Here is a 22,754-nt window from a genome sequence, read left to right as displayed (position 1 = left end):
GCACCTCGTTGGGAAGACTATTCCAGAGTTCGGGGGCCACCACTGAGAAGGCCCTAGTTCTTGTCACCACCCTGCGAGCCTCTCTGTGAGTCAGAACTCGGAGGAGGGCCTTCGATGTAGAACGCAGTGTACGGGCAGATTCGTATCGGGAGAGGCGATCCAGCAGGTATTGTGGTCCCGCGCCGTATAAGGCTTTATAGGTTAAAACCAACACTTTGAATCTGGCCCGGAAGTGTATTGGTAGCCAGTGCAAGCGAGCCAGAACAGGTGTTATGTGTTCGGACCGCTTGGTCCTTGTTATCAGTCTGGCCGCCGTATTTTGCACTAGCTGTAGCTTCCGAACTGTCTTCAAAGGCAGCCCTACATAGAGCGCATTGCAGTAATCCAAACGCGAGGTTACCAGAGCATGTACAACTGATGTGAGGTCCTCCCTGCTCAGATAGGGGCGTAGCTGGGCTACCAACCGGAGTTGGTAGAATGCATTCCGTGCCACCGAGGCTACTTGAGCCTCGAGTGACAGGGAAGGATCTAAAAGAACTCCCAGACTATGAACCCGCTCCTTTAGGGGGAGTGTAACCCCGTCCAGGACAGGGTGTATATCCACCATCTGATCAGAGAAACCACCCACCAACAGCATCTCAGTCTTGTCTGGATTGAGCCTCAGCTTGTTAGCTCTCATCCAGTCCATTATTGCGGCCAGGCAACGGTTCAGCACATTGACAGCCTCACCTGAAGAAGATGAAAAGGAGAAGTAGAGCTGCGTGTCATCAGCGTACTGATGACAACGCACTCCAAAACTCCTGATGACCACACCCAACGGCTTCATGTAGATGTTGAAAAGCATGGGGGACAGAACTGACCCCTGTGGGACTCCACATTGAAGAACCCACGGTGTCGAGCAATGTTCCCCAAGCACTACCCTCTGGAGACGACCCGCCAAGTAGGAGTGGAACCACTGCCAAGCAGTACCTCCAACTCCCAATTCCGCAAGCCTCTCCAGAAGGATACCATGGTCGATGGTATCAAAAGCCGCTGAGAGATCAAGGAGAATCAACAGAGTTACACTCCCTCCGTCCCTCTCCCGACATAGGTCATCATACAGGGCGACCAAGGCTGTCTCGGTGCCGAAACCGGGCCTGAAACCCGATTGAAATGGATCTAGATATTAAGACATTAAAACAAAACATCTTCAAAAAATTACTTAAAAAAAGCTATCAAAACATCTAAGATTAAAAACATTTTTAAAAAGAAAGTTTAAGCACATCTTCTCCAGGTTTTCAGATCAGAGGGCCCCACTGCCTTCCGTTTGGGTCCTGCAGGAAAGCTAAAGGCCCTTTACCACTTAGGCCCCGAAATATCTGAGAGATCGCCACCTTCCCCACAGACCCTCTAAGGTGTTCAGATTGGCAGAGGGGGCCCTCTTGGTAATTCCGCCACCCTTAGATAGCAGCTCGGGAGAGGCCTGTGGCCGTCCCCAGACTTGGCATTCCCTGCCCAGGGAGGTGTGCCTGGCACCTTCACTGTACAGCTCTCGTTGTATGCTGAAGACATGCCTCTTTACCCTTGCTTGTGACACTGGAGATGTTTTTAAGATCCACCCTATTCTTTTGATTGTATTTGTTGTAACTAATTTTCATGTTGTGTTTTTGTAATATTGCTGTAACCTGCCCTGGGACCTTACAATGACAAGTGGGGAAATCGTAATATCATATTTGTTTGTTTCTTTCTTTCTTCATTGTCTGTCCCTTTCTTGCAGAACAGGTGCCTGCAGACAACTCAGTCGACTATAACCAGTAGCGCTTCTGGGCCCATAAGGACCTGGGAAACCTGTGGCCGTCCAGATTTTGCTGGACTACAACTACCACCATCCTTGACTGTTGACCATGTTGGCTGGGGTTATTGGGAGCTGTAGTCCAACAAGACCAGAGGGCTCCATGTTGGGGAAGGCTATCCGAGAGTTTAGGGTGGGGATGGGAAACCTGTAGCCTTCCAGATGCTGTTGGACTCCAACTCCCATCAGCCCCTGCCAGCATGGCCAATCATCAGGGATGCTGGGAGCTGAAGTCCAGCAACATCTAGAGGGCCTCAAGTTCCCCGCTCCTGGAGTGGACCACCCAAACAGTTATTTCCTATTTAGATTTGGGTAATGAGGGGAGATTCCCATTCTTTAGGCATCCGTTTCTCTTATTTGCTTCAGGGAAGGGAAAAAACCTTTTGGCAAAACAGCCCTTCTCCAGGCCAGCAACAGGAATGATCAGAGTTCAAGGACGTGCTCCAGCCAAGCAAGAACACTCTAGGAGGGTGCAGGGTAGGGCTGAGGAGGGTCCTGAGGGCTGAATACATAGGCCGGGAGGGCCAAATTTGGCCCCCAACCTGAGGTTCTCCACCCCTAATATATAGGAGTATAGTGTGAGTGGCTAATCTAGGGTCCCCATCTCTTAGCTTAACCCACCTCACAGGGTTGTTGTGAGAATAAAATGGGAGGGGGGGGAACCAGGTACAACATCCTGAGCTCTCTGAAGTCAGAGCAGACTAAAAATGTAATAAATGATCCTGAGGGTCACATTCTCTTCTGGGCAGGCTTCTGGGAGTCACTTGCCAGTGATGGGCAGGGCCAGAGGCTGGAGCAACAAATGTCAATTTTACATTTATAGAGTAGGTCCTGAGAGCCAGGCAGAGAGGCTTGGGGGGAGGGATATTTATTTATTACACTTATATCCCACCTTTCCTCCAAGGAGCTCAAGGCGGCATACCTGGTTGTCCACCCTCTCCGTTTTATCCTCACAACAACCCTGTGAGGCGGGTTAGGCTGAGAGGCTGTGATGTGACTGGCCCAAGGTCACCCAGCCATCTTCATGGCTGAGTGCGGATTTGAACCCTGCTCTCCCAGATCTTAGTCTGACACTCGAACCATTACACCACGCTGTAATGCTGCCAAGACGCCTGGAGTAAAGAAACGGATCAGTATCCTCCACTTAACTTGTGCTCCCTGGCTCAGGGCGGTAGTGTGGATCGGGTCCAGAGGGAGAAGGCAAGCAGGCAGCACTGACCGTGGAGAGAAGGGAGAGGGCCCCACGGTGCAGGCATCTTGTTCTAGTCCGTCCGTCGCACACACACACCTGAGGGTAGAGTTCTGCCTCTGTGCATGTGCAAATGACATTTCCCTCTCTCTCCCTGGAAAGCACAAAAGCAGGACTACAGCTGAACATCAAAAAGACTAAAATAATGACAACAGAAGATTTATGTAACTTTAAAGTTGACAATGAACTTGTCAAGGATTATCAATACCACTCCACAGTCATTAACCAAAATGGAGACAATACTCAAGAAATCAGACGGCTAGGACTGGGGAGGGCAGCTGTGAGAGAACTAGAAAAAAGGTCCTCAAATGCAAAGATGTATCACTGAACACCAAAATCAGGATAATTCAGACCATGGTATTTCCGATCTCTATGTATGGATGTGAAAGTTGGATAGTTAAAAAGGCGGAGAAGAGAAAAATCAACTCATTTGAAATGTGGTGCTGGAGGAGAGCTTTGCGCATACCATGGACTGCAAAAAAGACCAATAATTGGGTGTTAGAACAAATTAAACCAGAACTATCACTAGAAGCTAAAATGATGAAACTGAGGTTATCATACTTTGGGCACATCATGAGAAGACATGATTCACTACACAAGACAATAATGCTGGGAAAAACAGCAGGGAGTAGAAAAAGAGGAAGGCCAAACAAGAGATGGATTGATTCCTTAAAGGAAGCCACAGACGAACTTACAAGCTCTGAACAGGGTGGTTCATGACAGATGCTCTTGGAGGTCGCTGATTCATAGGGTCGCCATAAGTCGTGATCGACTTGAAGGCACCTAACAACAACAACAACCTTGCTGGGAAGAGCAGCAGTGCCCAGCACCTGCTCACCCCGAGGCGGAGCAGGGCACAGCAGCCGGGCGACCAAAAGCGAAACCGGTTGGGAGGATCTCCTCCTCTTCCCGTCCCGTCGGGGAAGTTGCGAAAGCGGCAGCGGGGACAGGAAAGGGAAGGCGGCCAAGCGAGAGACCCAGCTAGGCTATGGCGGGAGCCGCTGCCGCCCCGAAGGAGCTGTCGGCGCCGACGCCGGCGTCGGAAGACTCGGTGCCGCTGGTGGCGCTGAATTACTCGGTGCGGCGCCGGCTGGGGCTGTTCCTCAACCCGCGCGCCCCGGTGGCCTCCGACTGGACGGTGCTGGCCGAGGAGCTGGGCTACGAGTACCTGGAGATCAAGCACTTCGAGGCGCAGGCGAACCCCACCGGGCGCCTCCTCGACGACTGGCAGGCGCGATGCCCCGGCGAGGCCACCGTGGGCTACCTCCTCGAGCTGCTTCGCCGCCTCGGCCGCCAAGACGCCCTCGCCGACCTGGGGCCCAACATTGGTGAGCTCCCACCCACCCTACCCTACCCTCATGGCCCTTGCTTCCCTCGATGCCCCACCCGCAAAGCTCTTAGGATGAATCGGACCAAGGGTCTTTCTCTCTAACCTCCCAGTATCCTGTTTCCAGCAAGAGCTGCCGTTAGATGAGGCTTTGTCTGTCTTCTGACCGGCAAAGTGTCACCTGTTGGATTCCTGCCTGTAAGAGGCACACGGAGCCCTTCCCGGAGAAGGAGAAAATGGCCACTGAACTCCTCCCCTCCTTGTTCTCCTCTTCCTAAGTTCTGGGTTTTTATTGTAGCACTTCCTCGTTGTTAGTGTATTTGAAGGATGCACAACCAGCTCTTCAGCTGAATAGGCTCCCAGGGTCTCCCCCCCCTTCACCATAACTTTTCTTTTTATTTTTGTTTAACAAACTTATATATTTATTATTATTTAGTTGCATTTCTAAACCGCCCTATAGCTAGCAGCTCCCAGGGCGGTGTACAACATGATAAAACCACAATATTTAAAATACAGCAAGTGTGTATTGCGCAGACAATATAAACATTATATAAACAAAGTGAAAGAAAACTAAAAAAAATAAGATTAAAAGCTTAAATACTTTAAAATGCCTGGGTGTAGAGGTGGGTTTTTACCTGGTGCCGAAAAGATGACAGAGAAGGCGCCAGGCGTATCTCATCTGGGAGGGCATTCCATAATTCAGGGGCCACCACCGAAAAGGCCCTAGATCTTGTTACTGTTCTCCGGGCCTCTGTATGGGTTGGGACCCGGAGAAGGGCCTTAAACGTCGAGCGGAGTGAACGGGTAGGAACATAGCGGGAGAGGCGTTCCATCAGATATTGCGGTCCAGTGCCGTTAAGGGCTTTATAGGTAAGGACCAACACTTTGAATCCGGCCCGGAAACATATTGGAAGCCAGTGCAGTTGGGCCAGAATACGTGTTATGTGGTCGAATTTCTTCGTCCCAGTAAGAACTCTGGCCGCAGCATTCTGCACTAGCTGAAGTTTCCGAATAGTTTTCAAAGGTAACCCTACGTAGAGAGCATTACAGTAATCCAATCTAGAGGTTACCAGAGCGTGAATAACTGAGGCTAGGTTCTCCCTGTCCAGATAGGGTCGTAGTTGGGCTACCAGCCGAAGCTGGTAGAACGCATTTCGTGCCACCGAGGCTACCTGGGCCTCAAGTGACAGAAGCGGATCTAATAAGATCCCCAAACTACGGACCTGTTCCTTTAGGGGGAGTGTAACCCCATCTAGGACAGGTCTGACATCAACCATCTGAGCAGAGGGCCCCCCAACTAGCAGCATCTCAGTCTTGTCAGGATTGAGCTTCAGTTTGTTTGCTCTCATCCAGTCCATTATCGCGGCCAGGCAGCGGTTCAGTACAGCAACAGCCTCACCTGAAGAAGGTGAAAAGGAGAAATAGAGCTGCGTATCATCAGCATATTGCTGGAAACGCACTTCATAACTCCTGATGACCTCACCCAGCGGCTTCATATAGATATTAAAAGCATGGGGGACAGAACTGAGCCCTGCGGGACCCCATACTGGAGCACCCAGGGACTCGAGTAGTGTTCCCCAAGCATCACCTTCTGGAGACGATTCTCAAGATAGGAGCACAGCCACCGCCAAGCAGTGCCTCCAACTCCTAACTCCGCGAGTCGCCCCAGAAGGATACCATGGTCGATGGTATCAAAAGCCGCCGAGAGATCAAGGAGAACCAACAGAGTTACACTCCCTCTGTCTTTCTCCCGACAGAGGTCATCATACAGGGCAACCAAGGCTGTTTCTGTACCAAACCCTGGCCGAAAGCCGGATTGAAATGGATCCAGATAATCAGTTTCATCCAAGAGGGCCTGGAGTTGGCGAGCGACCAATATACCATTTTATTGTACAAAAAACCCATCTCCAAGTGGTTTACAAAAATCTTGGTGTCACATCCTCTCTGGTGCCCATCACTGCTGCTTCTGGACTCCACCTAGAGTAGGACTGAGCCACCAAGACAAGCCATATATTGCAACCCACTAAGGGTCTGAGGTGGGGAAAAAATGGGGGGTGGGGTGTTGTCAAGTACCTGTCAGGTGCCATGACACATGGGGGAGGGGGGTTGCTGCAAGTGGTTTGGGCCTGTCCTAGATCTCTCCCTGCCCTCTCCCCCTTCGTTAGAAATGGGTGTAGTTGCCCGGGGTCTCGGAGGGTCTTACTTTGGGGGGGGCAGGATCCCCGTGCCTCCAGCATCCTAGAAGCCATTCAGCATAAAGGGGGAGTCTGTTAGCCACTGAGAAGAGTCTTCTAACATGCATCCTTGCCCTTTCCTGCTGATTGTAGCCAATCACAATGAACGTAGGTGAATCAGCCACTGAGAAGACTTTTTTCAGTGGCTGACACTTTCCCCTTTCATGCTGATTGGCTGCTAGGGACGTCTGTTGTTGTGGGAGAAGGCATTTCGCAAGGATCTCATTCTCAACCCAGCTGCAAAAAAGAAAAAAGGAGGAGGGTGTGTGGTTGTGGTTGTCATGAAGGGACCCTGCACTTCTGAATTCTCCACTGCATTGCTGGTTAGAAATGGATTTGTGTTCAGCCACAATTTGCCATCGCATTCTCCCACGGCTGGCTGTGGCCTGCCCAACCTTTAGGTGGAGTGAGGCAGTCAACTCAGGTGAGGAGGGATGCCCAGGGTGGGGGCAGGAAATCCACATGGATAAATGTAGCAAAAGGTAAGGGGGTCAAGTGTGCAGAGGCCCACAGGGCAGACTTCCCCAACCTGGGCTCCATCAGGCTGGACCTGATGGGAGTTGTAGTGCAAAACACCAGGACAGTGCTAGGTTGGGAAAGGCTCTCATAGGACATTGTGTACTTTATAGCAACTAGCCTTTAGATGTTGGGGGGGGGGCTGTCTTTGGCCCTGTGAGGAGAACAAGCAGGCGGCATAGGACAGCGGGTGATGTTTGCTCGGTCAACTGATCTGAAATAAAATGTGCCTCTTAAAGCCAGTTCTGTGCACACTCTGCACCTTGACTTGATGAGGAGCATAGAATCATAGAACAGTAGAGTTGGAAGGGACCTATAAGGCCATCAAGTCCAACCCCCTGCGCAGTGCAGGAATCCAAATCAAAGCATTCCCAACAGATAGCTGTCCAGCTGCCTCGTGAATGCCTCCAGTGTCGGAGAGCCCACTACCTCTCTAGGTCATTGGTCCCATTGTCATATGGCTCTAACAGTTAGGAAGTTTTTCCTGATGTCCAGTCGAAATCTGGCTTCCTGAAACTTGAGCCCATTATTCCGTGTCCTGCGCTCTGGGACAATCGAGAAGAGATCCCGGCCCTCCTCTATGTGACAACTTTTCATGTACTTGAAGGGTGCTATCATATCTCCCCTCAGTCTTCTCTTCTCCAGGCTAAACACGCCCAGTTCTTTCAGTCTCTCCTCATAGGGCTTTGTTTCCAGTCCCCTGATCATCTTTGTTGCCCTCCTCTGAACCTGTTCCAGTTTGTCTGCATCCTTCTTGAAGTGCGGAGACCACAACTGGATGCAGTATTCAAGATGAGGCCTAACCAGTGCTGGATAGAGGGGAACTAGCAGGGCAGGGGGAGCAAGTACCATTTCCTGCTCCGCCGCAGGCAGCAACCTGGCTTGGGCCGGCCCTGCCGTTGGCCTTCATGTTTCTCTAGAACGTAAGAAACCTGAGAATTCCATGATAGAACATTATGCAAAGGCAGGCCCAGGCTTCAAAGGAACACAGGAACCTGCTTGATACTGAATCAGACAATTGGTCCATGCAGCACAGTATTGTCTGCACTGACCGGCAGCAGCTTTCCAGGGTATTAAGCAGCATTGTCTCCCAGCCCTGCCTGGAGATGCCCGGGATTGAACCTGGGGCCTTCTGCATGCAAGGCAGGTGCTCTACCGCTGAGCTACGGCCCTTCCCCTAAGTATCCTGGTACCCTCGATTCAAAAAGAATCCCCTGGATGTGCAGGGGTTGTTGGCAGTCAGAGGCAGCGCAGGAGCATATATTGAGTGGGACCATCTTGCTTGGCACTCATTGGCAGAGGCTTTCCGGGGTTTTCAGGCAGGGCTCTTTCCTAGCCGTACCTGGAGATGCTGGGATTGAACCTGGGATCTTCTGCATGCAAAGCAAATGCTGTACTGCACAGCTGTGGTCCTTCGTCAATACTAAGCTAAATGGACCATTTGTGGCCTCTTTTCTGCTCCCTTATGCAGATCTTCACTGTCGTGTATTTATTTCAGAGCTTGGAAAAGTTACTTTTTTTGAACTGCAACTCCCATCAGCCCAATCCAGTGGCCATGCTGGCTGGAGCTGATGGGAGTTATAGTTCAAAAAAGTAACTTTTCCAAGCTCTGATTTATTTACATAGAAATGTACACCCCACTTTTCCCCTCCAAAAAAGGAGTCACTCAGCTGCGGCTTACGAGTTACAAGATATGAAAGCAACCCCAATTCATCATTAAAAATGCAATGGCAGCATCAAGGAACGAGAACACAAAAGACCCCAGACGGACAATTCAATACTTGAGCAGCAAGAAAACCAAAATCTTGGAAAGCCGTATGTTACGCCTCTTCCTGTGATCTCTGATCCGCCTGTCCTTGTCATAGGCAGGGACGGACCCCCAGCTGCTGTTGGACTCCAACTCCCATCAGCCCCAGCCAGCGTGGCCAAATGGTTAAGATGATGGGAGCTGTAGTCCTGCCACATCTGGAGGGCCACAGGTTCCGCAACCTTATTTTATCAGCTTTATACCCATTTAAGTACTATGGCTTCCTGCAAAGAACCCTGGGAATTGTATTTCAGGGAAGGGGGAACCTGCGGCCCTCCAGCTGTTGTTGGATTCCAACTCCCATCAGCCCCAGCCAGCGTGGCCAATGGTCAGGGATGATGCAAGAAGTAGCCCAATAACATCTGGAGAGCCCCAGGCTCACCACCTCTGCAAAAGCCTGTTCTTGCATCCTCGTGCACTCTCTGAGTTCTCTTTTGGCGCTCTCTGTTTCTCCGTGACGATACCTGCTTTGCTGTTGTTCCATTGATGTTGATCTTCACCTCTGGATGCCATAAGACCCCTCCCTATGCAATCTAAAAATTTCCCTCTCATTTCCCTTTCTGTGCCCGTGACTAGTGACTGATTTATTCTAGACTAGTCATTAGTCCACAGGAGATCTTTCCTTGCTGGGCTCCTTAGCATGGTCAGTTTAGACAGGCTGTCATGTTGTTGTTGGGCTGGGAAAGACATCTGCTGGAGATGTGGAGAATGCTGCCTGCGTGGATGGTTCTTGGCTGGATGAATCAGTGGTCTGACTCAGCATAAGGCAGCTTCCTTTGTTCAAAGGGGACTTCTCGGGAGGAGCCAAGAGCACAGAGCACATGGTTTGCATGCAGAAGACCCCATGTTGAATTCCTGGCATTGCCAGTTATTTCATGTTTTTTTAAAAATGATTGGAGATTATTGGTTTCCGAAAAGCCTTTGCCCAAGACCTTAAAAGAGTCAAAACACAAAATTTAGCCAGGAGGATCTTACCTCAGTGGTAGAGCAACTGCATGCAGATGATCCCAGATTCCGTCTCCAGGTAGACCTGGGAAAGCCACTCACCTGAAGCCCTGGAGAGCTGCTGCCACTCAGTACAGATAGAAGGCACTAAGTAGATGGACCAATGGTCTGACTCAGCATACAGCAGCTTCCTATGTTCCTGTTAAATCAGCCCTTCATTCAGAACCATGAGGACTGGCCTCCTATGTTATCTTTAGAGAAAAGGCCATAGCTCTCTAGCAGAACATGTGTTTTGCATGGAGATGGACCCAGGTTCCACCCGCACTTTCTCCAGGTAGGGCTGGGAGAGAAGTCTGCCTGAAATCTTGGAGTGCCCAGATAGACTACAACTCCCATCATCGCGACAGCATGGGCAATGGTCAGGAATGACAGGAGTGGTAGTCCATCAATATCTGGGGACTCAAGGTTGAAGAACGGTGGAGTTAATACTTAGACAATAGTCTAAGGCAGCTTTCTGTGTTCTGCCCCAAGAACAGCTGCTTTTTGCAGCCTGAATAAACAGTGCACGCCTTTACATATTTGCATTCAAATTACAAGAAAAGGGATTTAGACAAAAGATTAGGAAGAACTTCCTGATGGTCTAAGCTGTTTGCACGTGGGAAAAACAGCATCAGAAGGAGGTTTTGAGTTTTTTAAACAGATGCTCGATGGCCGTTTGTCTGGGATGCTGTAGCAGTGGATTTCCTGTTTTGTTGGAGGGCTGGACTAGATGACCTTTGAGTACACTCCAACTCTACAGTTCTATATCTGCTTGGAAAAACACACAAAATAATTACTTTGGTAGGTTAATATAGGCCAAAGGTCCATCTCACCAAGCCTTTTGTTCCCAGCAGTGGCCCAGTGGATGATACAGATAGGCTCACAAGCATGGCAGATGAAGATTTGTACCCTTTGCATTCTCTGTCCCCAATATCTTGCAAATCTGAGGAGAACTGCCTCTAGACATGGAGGCTCTGCATGCATGCAATGCTCACCCGACTTCCACATTTTTAGCTGCATGAGGTTGAGCTAGGGTTGCCAGGTTCATGGCCTAAGACTGATCCTGTATCTTTAGGAGAAGAGAAAGTCAGCCAAGTGCAGGTGTTCTTGCAACATTGTAATGAGAAAAACCACAAGGTGAAATTCTCCCTTCCCCCTGCACAACTTTTAAAGATACAGAAGACCTCTTGGTTGCCAGGCCCAGCCTCCAAGAGGGGCTCCAAAGTTGTGCAGGGGGAAGGGAGAATTCCACCTTGTGGTTTTTCCCATTACAGAGTTGCTAGAACACCTGCACTTGGCTGACTTTCTCTTCTAAAGACAGAGCTTGGAAAAGTTACTTTTTTGAACTACAACTCCCATCAGCCCCAACCAGCATGGCCACTGGATTGGGCTGATGGGAGTTGTAGTTCAAAAAAGTAACTTTGCCAAGCTCTGTCTAAAGATACGGGATCAGTCTCAGGCCATGAACCTGGCAACCCTTGGTTGAGCTGATTCCTTGCCACTGACAAAGAGGGATCCATCTGGGCTTGGAAAGTGCCCCAGGAGGAGATATGCTTGCTTCCTTTCCCCCCTCCCCTGGGAAGTTTTCTGTATTTCTGGTTTAGCACTCTAGTGCTGAGCAAAGAGCACAGGGGGCCAGCTCATGTACATGTCCTGAACAGCAGTGGGAGCATCCTCAGAAATATGTCTCTCTTTTTTTTTAACACAACTCTTTGCAGAAGAGGATTGCAAGAAGTACCTGCAGAGGAAAGAGCAGGAGCAAGCCGAGCAGCCCATACAGGTACCAGCGGTGGACAGCAGCATTCCAAGGTCATCTGAAATGCAGGGCATCACCACGCGGGACAATCCTCTTGGTAAACAGGCTGTGAGATCATTTGCTGCGGAAATGATGATGTGGCGCAGAGCGAGGGAGAGTTGGGGGTGTGTAGTCTCTGGAAGGAGGAGGAAATGAGAGTGCTTATCTGCCTTCTGTGGCTAGGGTTGATTGGCACCTTATTTCTCTGGCAGGGCTTCTGTACCGTTAACAGTTGCAAAACAGGCAGAAATTCAATAGGCGACGCTCTCCCCCTCACATACATTGCATCTCTGTGCAGTGTGCTTGTTGGATTTCCTTGCTATGCAGTTGCTGAAAGGCACAAGGGCTCTACCAGGAAAAGAAATGTGTAAGCAAGCTGGATTATCTGTCGCCTCAATGTTACTGTCCGTGGAGATGCTTGAGCCATCCATCAGCCTGTTTTGAGGCGATCCTGGAGGAGGGTGGTGTCTAGAAATTTAATGGGGGCAGCTGATGGTGGCAAAACTGTGCATGTTCCCATGGAGCTCCTTAAACGTGGGCAGGATAGCAGCCGATCTGCTCAAAAATAATATGGTGCTATCACCCAGTATCACTCTCTCCCCCTCCCTCCCCCAAAATACAACAGAGCAATGTGCTAAATGGATTCTTTGATTTTGTGTTAGATACAATTGGCAAGTTTCTGTTACAGGTGAAGTTGGCTTACATCTGTTTTGTAAGCAGCCACTTTCCCGATCGCCTAAATAATTTTGCCTTCTGGGCAACTGTGCAGGGAAGCTTTACAACAATTTACTTTTGAGGCTGCTGATGCTTTACAACTGATTGGCGCAGCTATATGCGTGCCAGCGGGCTAGTCATTTTTGAGAACTTGTTTGCAAGGCTGGCTCAAATGGTTATTTGTGTGTCCCTCCCACTCCATCTCATCCCTTTTTTTTTTAATGTTCAGGGCAAACGCCAGAGCTGTTTGATGCCTTCATCTGTTACTGCCAGAGTGATATTCCCTTTGTGCAAGAGATGATCCAAGAGCTGGAGCAGACGGAACACAAGCTGAAGCTCTGCGTGTTTGACCGTGATGTCCTGCCAGGGACATGTGTGTGGACCATCACCAGCGAACTTATAGAGAGGCGGTGAGTTGAGGAATATTCACTACGGGGCTCAAATGAGCAGAAGAGGAGAGGTTTACTGCAATGCAACTTCTGATTGTGCTTCCCACAGCTACCCTTCCCCAGTATTTTTTCCCATTAAGTAAATTTATTTAAAGCAACCTAACTCTAAATACAACTGCCTATACAATCCGATTTATTTTAAAACATCTTGATTTAAACAACTAACACCTTACAAAACTTGCTACGGTTTTCCAGATCGGTTGTAACAGAGCTCAACTGTTCAGCATCTTTATTCACCTCTAGGAAATCCCAAATTATCAGTGGTGTTAACAAGCCTAGTTTTCAGAAAACACATAGCAACCATTTCTATCCTTTTAAAAGCTGGGGAAGATGGATGGGATATTTACTTGGTTTAAGAAATTACATGCTGCCTTTCAACAAAAATATTTCTAGGGTGGTTTTCCAATCCTTACATTTCTACAAGTGCCATATTATGTTCATTCCATACTTAACAGGAATTGGTCTTTTACGGTGGCAGCGCCTGTGCTGTGGAACTCCCTACCTATTGATGTTAGGGCAGGTGCTTTCAGTGTACTGTTTTCTATGCCTACTAAAAACTTTTTTAGTTTCGACAAGCCTCGCCATTCAGACCTGTAATTTTATTATGTATGCTTGTTTTTAAATTGTGTTAATTTTTTCTACAATTTCTTAATTTACTATCTCTATTTGTTTTTAAACTTTATTATTTATTGGCATTTTTAAATAATGTTTTATTCTGTTTAATGTAAACTAGTTAGAGTTGTATTATTATTATTATTATTATTATTATTATTATTATTATTATTAAGTGGTCTGGAAATTTTGTTTAATACACTCCCCCCCCAAAAAAACCCCAAAATAAAAACAACAATTTTAAAATTAAAAATTGCAAATTAAAAAAACAGCACAAAACAGTCCAGATAAAACTGAGAGTTAATTTGATGCGGAAAAGACAACAAGGCATAATTTTATGGATTTTATCAGAACATAAGAATGTAAGAAGAGCCTGGATCAATTAAATCCAATACAGACACCACCTGGGATAAAGGTCTGCATTTAGAAAGCTCCATTTAGAAGACTTCCTATGGGAAGCCTGCAAGCAGGATCGGAGCACAATAGCGCTCTCTCCCCATCTGCAATCCTGAGCAACTGATTCATTACTGCATGCCATTCCTGGGTACCAGGAGAATACAGCACATGCATTTTTAAATAAATAAATGGTGTCAAAGGCACAGTGATGTTTAAAATCGGGAGATCCTGAGAGCACAGCTTTTCCCTAAGCCTGTGTAACGATAAGCCCAGAGAGTCTTTGCTTCTTCTCTGCAATGCAAAAGATTACAGGAGCCCCATCTGCCTTTGCATTTGGTCACAGACAAGGAGAGAGTCAGACAAATACTGGTAAAACACTAAAAGCAGACCCTGCATTGCAGTTTGGGATTAAAGGCAGGGCCGGTTTATCCATTAGGCTTAGTAGGCGGAAGCCTAGGGGCCCGGAGCTCTTGGGGGCCCACAATCAGTGGAAGCAGGACAGGAGCCGCGGATTGCAGGACAAGAGCTTCCGAACCGCCCACCATCCCCCTGCTTCACTTACCTTTTTCTCCGCTGTTTTTTGTGGTTTGCCATCAATCAAGATGGCGGCCGAGGTTTCCTTAAGGGGCTGAAACCTCTGCCGCCATCTTGGTTGATGGCACGCATGCATGCTACACGCGCGCATTGCTGCCATCAACCAAGATGGTGGCAGAGGCTTCAGCCCCTTAGGGAAACCTCGGCCGCCATCTTGATTAATGGCAAACCTGTGCACACAGTGTGCACAGCCGCAAAAAAAGCAGAAAGGTAGGTGAAGTGGGGGGGATGGGATGGGACAGGATGGGACGGCGGGCGGCTCAGAATCAGCCTAGGGGCCCTCCTCAGCTTAATCTGGCCCTAAAGGTGGATGCATTTTCAGGGCTATATATAATTGCTTCTCACAGCTTTAAAGTGTTAGGGCTAGGCAGATGCAGAGAGGAAGGGCAGATGTATGGCATCTTAAGAGAAAATGGGAGATGGGAAGGAAATGGAGTGCCTCATGGCCTCTGAGACCGCATCCTCCATGCTGGGGTACTTACTGTTATCCAAAGCTCTGAAAATGGCCCTGATTAGGGATTGGTTGGAACATTCGAGAAAGCCAGTGTGTCGTAGTGGTTATGGACTATGACCTGGGAGACTAGGGTTCGAATCCCCACACAGCCATGAAGCTCACTGGGTGGCCTTGGGCCAGTCACTGCCTCTCAGCCTCAGAGGAAGGCAATGGTAAACCCCCTCTGAATACTGCTTGCCATGAAAATCCTATTCATGGGGTCGCCATAAGTCAGGAACAACTTGAAGGCCATCCATTTCCATTTTGGAACATTCGCATGTGCCTAGGCTCCTCTCACGCGTTTCCCTCCTTTAACAACCAATCTGTTTGCTCCGTTCTGCACTTAACTGCAGGTGCCGGAGGATGGTGGTGGTGATTTCGGATGATTACCTTAACAGCGAAGAGTGTGACTTCCAGACCAAGTTTGCTCTTAGCCTCTCCCCAGGTAAGACTCTCAGAAACACCAGTTGTTATTAAGAATGTTCTGGCTGGTCCTTGACCAAAATAAATTTACATAAGAAGAGCTTGCTGGAGCAGGCCAGTGCCCCTCTAGTCCGGCATCCTGTTCTCACAGGGGCCAACCAGTTGCGCAGGGGAAGCCCTCAAGCAACCCCTAAGCACAAGAGCAATCTCCCCTTCTGCGGTTCCAGCAACTGATATTCAGAAACATGCTGCCTCTGACCGTTAAGCACAGCACAGCCATTATGTCGAGGAGCCACTGACAGCCTTATCCTCCATGAATTTGTTGCTGTTGTCGTTGTTAATTACAGTTATGAATCACTTCCCATAGAATCATAGAATAGTAGAGTTGGAAGGGGCCTATAAGGCCATCAATAATAATAAATAATAATAAAATGTTATTTTTGAATCGCCAATCTGGCCGAATAAACGGCCACTCTAGGCGACGTACAATATCATGATAAAATACAATCAAGTCCAACCCCCTGCACAATGCAGGAATCCAAATCAATACATCCCAAAGCAATTTGCCATATAATATATATAAATTAGTTACATATATAAAAACAGTTAAAGCAAATGCATATACAAAAACAGTTTAAAAATTATAAATAGAAAAATGACATAAAAAACCAGCACATACAGAAAATCTGTTCAGTTCCCAGACAGATACCAAGTAGGATAAAGGTTTTAGAAGGCCTGATGAAAGAGGAAGGTCTTTAGCGGGCTCTGAAAAGACAATAGAGAAGGTGCCTGTCTGATATGCAGTGGGAGGGAGTTCCAAAGGGTAGGTGCTGCCACACTAAAGGCCTTCGCCAAGTAGCTGCTCTCCAGATATTTTGGACTACAGCTCCCATCATCCCCAGCCAGCACAGGCATGGCTTATGGGAGTTGTAGTCCAAAATGTCTGGAGGACACCAGGTTGGTGAAGGCTGACATAGACAGTTGCAGCAAGCAGCTGCTTTGTTGCAATGTTTTCTGACAAATGTCTTCTGAGAAATTTTGACTCATTTGTAACACAGAACCTTACGGGCTCAGAAAGGAAAGTGGGGCAGCTGTTTCCTGTCTGGTCTAGGAATAAGACAAATTGCACATCTCTTGTTAGGTTACCACATTCCCATGTCAATTTTCTCTTTCAGGAGCTCGCCTCAAACGCCTCATTCCGGTTAAGTGCAAAAGCATGAAGAAAGAGTTTCCGAGCATCTTGAGGTTCATTACGGTTTGTGACTACACCAACCCCTGCACCAAAAAATGGTTCTGGATGCGATTGGCCAAATCTCTCTTGCTCCCATGATGTAAAGCTGCAAGGCTGATTGCCTTGCGGTTCAACTAGAACTGCGTCTAAGGAAGGAGGGGACATGAGCCTTTCTTGGCCTTCACTGCGAAAGCAGAAAACTCGTGTTAAACCCCGACCTTGTCAAGACTCTGAAACAACTCCGTGCCTCAGAACTCGGCCAGTTTTAAGAAAGAAGGCTAGAAAATATTAAGGATTGCAGCTGCTCCTGAAGAATTTGGTTCCCATTCCCCACTTTTAGCAAGTTTCCTTCTTGTGAAACAGGAACCGAGAAAAACATGCTTGAGTAGGAGAATGTTTATGGCATGCAAAATGAGGATTATCTTCTGCAAGGCGTTGAACGCCCTCTCTTTCTAATAACTCAAGAGCACTCATTTTTTACTAGCACAAACCAACAGTTGAAATAGCCCCCAACTCCCAGTATCCTGTTTCTGACAAGGGTGAGTTCCAGATGCCTTAAAATAGGGGCGGTTCATTGGTCTACTGGGGTCCACATCTTACAGGCTGCTGCTGTACAGGAAGATAACCAGATTCTGGACGTCTTGGTCACTGACCAATCACTCCCCCCAATTGTGAAACTTCTTTTGCCTACCATTTGCCTTGGGAAAACCATTCCTTAAGTGTAAGGTGGGCATTCCTAAAAGGGGGGAGGCAGTTGCCAAGCCTCTTTGACCCCGCCCCCCAACCAGCTGTCTAGAATCTAGATTGGACCAGGAGCCTGCCAATCCACTCTGATCTCTTCCTAATCAATACGACACAGGAGTCTACAGGCCACAGCTCTTCCAATATTATATAACAGCCAGTGGGGGGAAGTGAGTGGAAACAGCAGACTCTGTTTTCTTCCAAGATTTCTGCTTACTACAACAACCTTACCAAGCAGTTTTAAAAGCATGTGGGGATTCTCTGCTTTGGATCGTTTTAAGTTTCTCATAATCTGCCTGATTCCCAAGGTGTGGATAGGAATAAACCCCTCAAGGCAAACAGAATCTATGTTTGATAAATGGGGCCGTTTGCATTCTTAGCATAGCAGTCCTTAATCCTGAGGAATCTCTGTCTTAGAAGAAGACTCTGATAAGCAGTGCAGGGGCACTAACATCAGGACACAAGTAATTTTTAGAGGACACTTTTTAAAAATCCCCGTAGAAAGGCAAAGAGACCAGTGGTCGTCTGATGCAACCCACTGCCAACACTTACAAATGCACTCATCCTGTCTAGGGACAGAGGAGAATTTTGTTCAGTCCACATTTTAAAGTGAAGCGACCTAATTCACAGTCCCTGGACTTGTCTGTGTGGACTAGGATGCAGTTATCTGGCAGATTGCTCATATCTCTGAATTTTGCAATACAGTTTCAGTTAAAAATATGAAATTCTGTACATTCTTTTTTTAAAGGGGGAATGTATAATTTAATTGAAAATGCATAGCAAAGGATAATATAATTTTTTTGGGGGGAAGTTCATAACAAAATGTGAACTTTAAAGAAAATATGCACAAAAGTGCATATTTTGGGGGACATGCATACAATTTAAATGTGAATCTATAGAAAACAGAGTGCACTTGAAACTGACATAGATCTGAGATAGACTGATCCAGCCATCCTTTGCTGTGTCCCCCCACCCTATCGCCTTTTCCAGTCCAGACCACTCTGTACCACTTCTTAAGAGTAATCCTTGATAGAATTCTGAGAGAAAAGTAATTTTTGCTCTCATTGTACACATGAGATCAACTCTCCTGAGGCCGCATCATGAGTCCATGAAGGATGTGGGACCTGGAGATCTTTCAATTTTCTCCATCCAGTGATCCACTAGCTGTGGTAAGCACTTTCCCCACCATGGGCAATGGCAAAGTAGAGTGTGGGATGAGCACCACATATATTGGCCACTCCTCCATCAGCACTGTCACCATAGCCCATTGGTGGACGATGGTGCACACAGACTCTCCACTTACTCTGGCTGCTGGTGGCAGATGAAAATTGCAACATACCTGGCTCATTGGCTGATGATTTTAATGCCAAACCATGGTTTGGTGTTAAATAGACTAACTTTGGACTTTCATGTTCTTTCTCCCTCCTCACGCTCTGCTTAATTAGTGACTTCCTAGTTTACAGCAAACCCTAGTTTGCCATTGCATGTGAACCAGTAGACTATGGCTTGTGCTTGGCAGGCAAATCAGAGGTCGATCCTGGTTTGCAAGGCAAGCCATAGTTTTATGGTTTCAGTGCAGCAGCCAATCCATGGTTTGTGGCAAATCAGGAAGTCACAAATTAAGTGGAGCATTTGAGTGTGCAAGCATCGAGTTGCTTTAGTACAGTACCTTCTGGAGGACCCTAAGTTAGCCATCCCTACAGTAGAGTGAGAACAAAGTGTGTTTTATCATTTTGTCCCAAACTGTGCGGGCCATGAGCCCCAAACTTTTCCACGGGTTCTCTTTCAGGCATCAATATTAACAACACCCCAATAGGTACTAGGATGTTTTCTGAGAAGATAGGTTGACGACGGTACGAGGAGACAAGTGGGACATGCAACAAAATGTTGCAGTTTGGAATGCCGCTGCTCAGAATTACAGCCCCCCATTCCCATCCTCTACCCCTTGCCCTGTCAGTCAGCATTCTGTTTCTCTTGAGTATGCTGATCAGGTTGTTTTTTTTTGAGGGGTGGGAGGAGTCGCTCACCTGAGCATTTTTTTCCTACTACATATTTTTTGTACTCCTCCAAAACTTGGGGGTCCCACAAGCTGGCTAACACCTCCCTCATGTGTGTGAGTGATACTATTTATGCATGTAAGCACTGGCACTCCCAGCCTGAACATTGGAAATAGAGGGGAAATAAGTGAAAAAATCAAATAGGAGCACCTCGTTTCTCTGGGGCATATGGAGATAGGAAATGTTCGTTATATCTCCCAGCTGATATACCCTAAGGTCACGTGTGGGAGGCTGACCTCAGGAGGTAAGGAGGAAGGCTCATTTCAATGATAAGAGATAATCGAAGTTGTTCGCTTTTTGTCCTGATTGATCCACCTCTCCATGTATGTGTTTATATAGGTTGGGTCTGGCAGGCTATTCTGACTGCACCCTCTTGTTCACCATTTTGGATTACTCTTAGACCGCTGCTTGCGTGCTCTCAAAATTTTGAATTCCACTCAATTCTGCCATCCCAAAAGTGCTTTCCATGTGATCTTCAGAAATGAAACAGAAAGAGTACTTGGTTTATCCTTGGATGTGTAAATGAATCCAGTACACTTCTTACCGGGGCAGTTCCAAGGATGAGTATATATAATGTGCCCAAACAGGATAATTATAATCTTCAGTAGCTGAATGGAACCACCATATAGAGGGGTAGTGTACTACTCATACCAAATACTGTGAAGAAACAATGAGGGAATTTGACCCTGGAGCTGTTTGTGGCATTCAAACTCCCTGGGCTGGTTCATATATATATATATAGTTCCCCCACCTGTCTACATTCCAATGAAAGATGCTTGATCTTAGGAAAATCCAGGCTCTTTACAAGACAGCAGTTCTCAACATCCTGAGAAAGTGAGCCGCAAAATTATTATTCCTGGGCAGGCAGTAATATGAATGTGATGTCTGTAAATTAAATTAGTGCGTTATCTGTTATCCTTGTGTTATACCTCATTACTAAACGTTGCAGAGACCTTAGGATCCCATGTGGTTTGATAAATTTTGTATTATTATATACGACAGAGAGAGAGAGGGAGAAAAGCTACAACCTCTAGAAAATAGGCAATTGTTTTTAAAGAAAATAATGGCTGAAAATAGCAGTCTTATATGCACGTATCTGGGAGTAAGACCCACTGAACTCAGTGGAATGAACTTCTGAGTAGACATGTATAGGATTGCACTGTTATGCTCTTTTTCTTCTTCTCATGATTGCAAGTTTCAACTCCCCCTTCCAAATTGTTTATGCTACTCTCCCCTTCCCACAGCACACAGCCAGATTGTGGAACCTGCTCCCACAAGATGTGGCAATGGCAGCTGGAAATTCATAGAGGATAGGGCTCACTGTTGGAGGCACTGCTTTTGAATACCAGTTGCTGGGAATTGCCAGTGGGGAGAGTTGGTGTCACGCTCTGGTTTCCTTTGCAGGCTTCCCTTAACGGGCATCTGGTTGGCTGCTGTGAGACAAGGATGCTGAACGAGATGCGTCATTCACCTGATCTAGCAGGGTTCTTCTTAAATCATAGCTGAATTTTTGAATGATGAGGCACCTACTTGTGTTGGGCTTATATATAACTTTAATAATATAGATGAGGCACCTACTTGTGTTGGGCTTATATATAACTTTAACAATATCTCATCATTTTATTTGTATGCCGCCTTTCCACATAAAATTGTGCTCAAGGCGGCTTACAGCAAGGTGAACAGAAACACATCTCAAAAACAATTGCAAAAACAATTTCCTAACAACAAATAATAAAAGTGACATAACAAATATAATAAGCAAAAACAACTTTTCAACATTATGAACATAATAAAACAATCATTAAAAACAAAGAAGTAACCATTAACACCCCAAGCCCCTAAAGAAAACCATTTACTATATCTCCTACAAGACTTCATTATTCAGAGTGGAGGCTTGTTTTGTATCAGCACAGTCTCTTTGTAAGCAGAGGTGTGGACTCCAAAATTTAATAGTAAGTGTGTAGGCTTCCAAAGGTGTAGGCTTCGAAAGTCACAGAAGAGGCAGGGCAGGTGGTCTCCCAGGCTGGCAGAGCTTCTGCAGAAAACTCCTTACCAGCATAATAAGTTATATATAACTTTGTGTATATATACATATATATACATTTAAATAATCCAGCGCCGGGTTGATCTAATGTTGGCAGAGTGCTGTGTTTGAGAAATGTAGGTTCAAAGGTAGGTCTAGGGTGGCTCTAGGCCAGGTTCCCCTTCCCCCCTTAGCTTTGCCAGCCACACAGGTTTGTGATGTGAGGACCCAGCATTGAGCTCTTTTAGAAAAAAAATAGATGAGTAGAAATGTACTTTTAATATCAATTTAAAGGATAACGTGTTGTCCACCTTTGTTTAGCCACTTTTAAAACATACTGGTAGTAAACACAGGTTTTGTTTCTTTGGGTTTTTTTTTTTAATGCTTCTTGTGATTTAGAAAACATTTGATAGCAATTGTAAGATGGATAGTTACCCGTGATTTAAACCAGTCTGTGCCAACCTGGTGCCCTCCAGATTTTTTGGACAACAACACCCGTCAGCCCCAGCCAGCATGGCTATCTGAGTGCACAAAAACAAGCAGGAGTTTGAGGTGTGCTCAGAAATAGACCAGAAGCCAATGCAGCTGTTTGAAAAATCAGCAAGATGCACTTCCATAGCCAGGGACCTAGTGGCAACATTCTACAGCCCCAAGAGTTTTCAGTCAAAGGCAGCCCCATGTATAATGCACTGCAGTAGCCCAAACAAGCTGTTACCTTCAGATGTTGTTGAATTAGAGTTCCCATCTTCCCTGACCGCTGGAGCTGATGGGAGTTGAAGTCCAGCAGTATCTGGAGGAACACAGGTTCCCCACTACTCTGTAGCCGAACTTCCTACCACATCTTGATTTAAATGGGGTGGGGCCATCAAGGGTTAGATAAAATTGCTGTAGGGGCCAGATGTGACCTGGGCACTGCCAGGTAGGCCATCCCTGCACTTTTTTATTTTAGTTTAGAAAAAAAAGGTGAGTAAGAGGAGATAGAGGTGTATAAAATGATGCACGGTGTGGAGGAAGTGGACAGGCTTCTCTCATCACACTGGAACTCTGGGCCATCCAATGAAGCTGAATGTTGTAAAATTCAGGACAAAAGAAAATACTTCTTCACACAGCGCATAGTTAACGAGGGAATTTGCTCCCACAAGATGGAGTGACAACCACCAACTTGGATGGCTTTTTTAAAAAGGATTAGGCGCATCAACGGAGAATAAGACCATCCGTGGCTACTAGCCACTGTTGGAGATAGTATGCCTCAGAATACCAGTCGCTGGAAATTGCAAA

General features: G+C 46.9%; 1 protein-coding gene across 1 annotated transcript; it reads left to right on the top strand.

Moving 5' to 3' along the window:
* The first annotated feature begins 3,982 nt into the window (after positions 1-3,982).
* On the top strand, positions 3,983-20,418 carry MYD88 (MYD88 innate immune signal transduction adaptor). The gene is given in 6 exon segments (XM_061587064.1): positions 3,983-4,408; positions 11,667-11,801; positions 12,687-12,867; positions 15,355-15,446; positions 16,600-16,704; positions 16,707-20,418. Coding segments are annotated over 6 exon segments (906 nt in total). The 5' UTR covers positions 3,983-4,068; the 3' UTR covers positions 16,760-20,418.
* The last annotated feature ends 2,336 nt before the right edge of the window (positions 20,419-22,754 follow it).

Source organism: Rhineura floridana, chromosome 10 (genome assembly GCF_030035675.1).
Source record: "Rhineura floridana isolate rRhiFlo1 chromosome 10, rRhiFlo1.hap2, whole genome shotgun sequence".
Lineage (NCBI taxonomy): Eukaryota > Metazoa > Chordata > Lepidosauria > Squamata > Rhineuridae > Rhineura > Rhineura floridana.
Note: the sequence above shows the minus strand (reverse complement) of the source record. Positions and strands in the feature narration are given on the sequence as shown.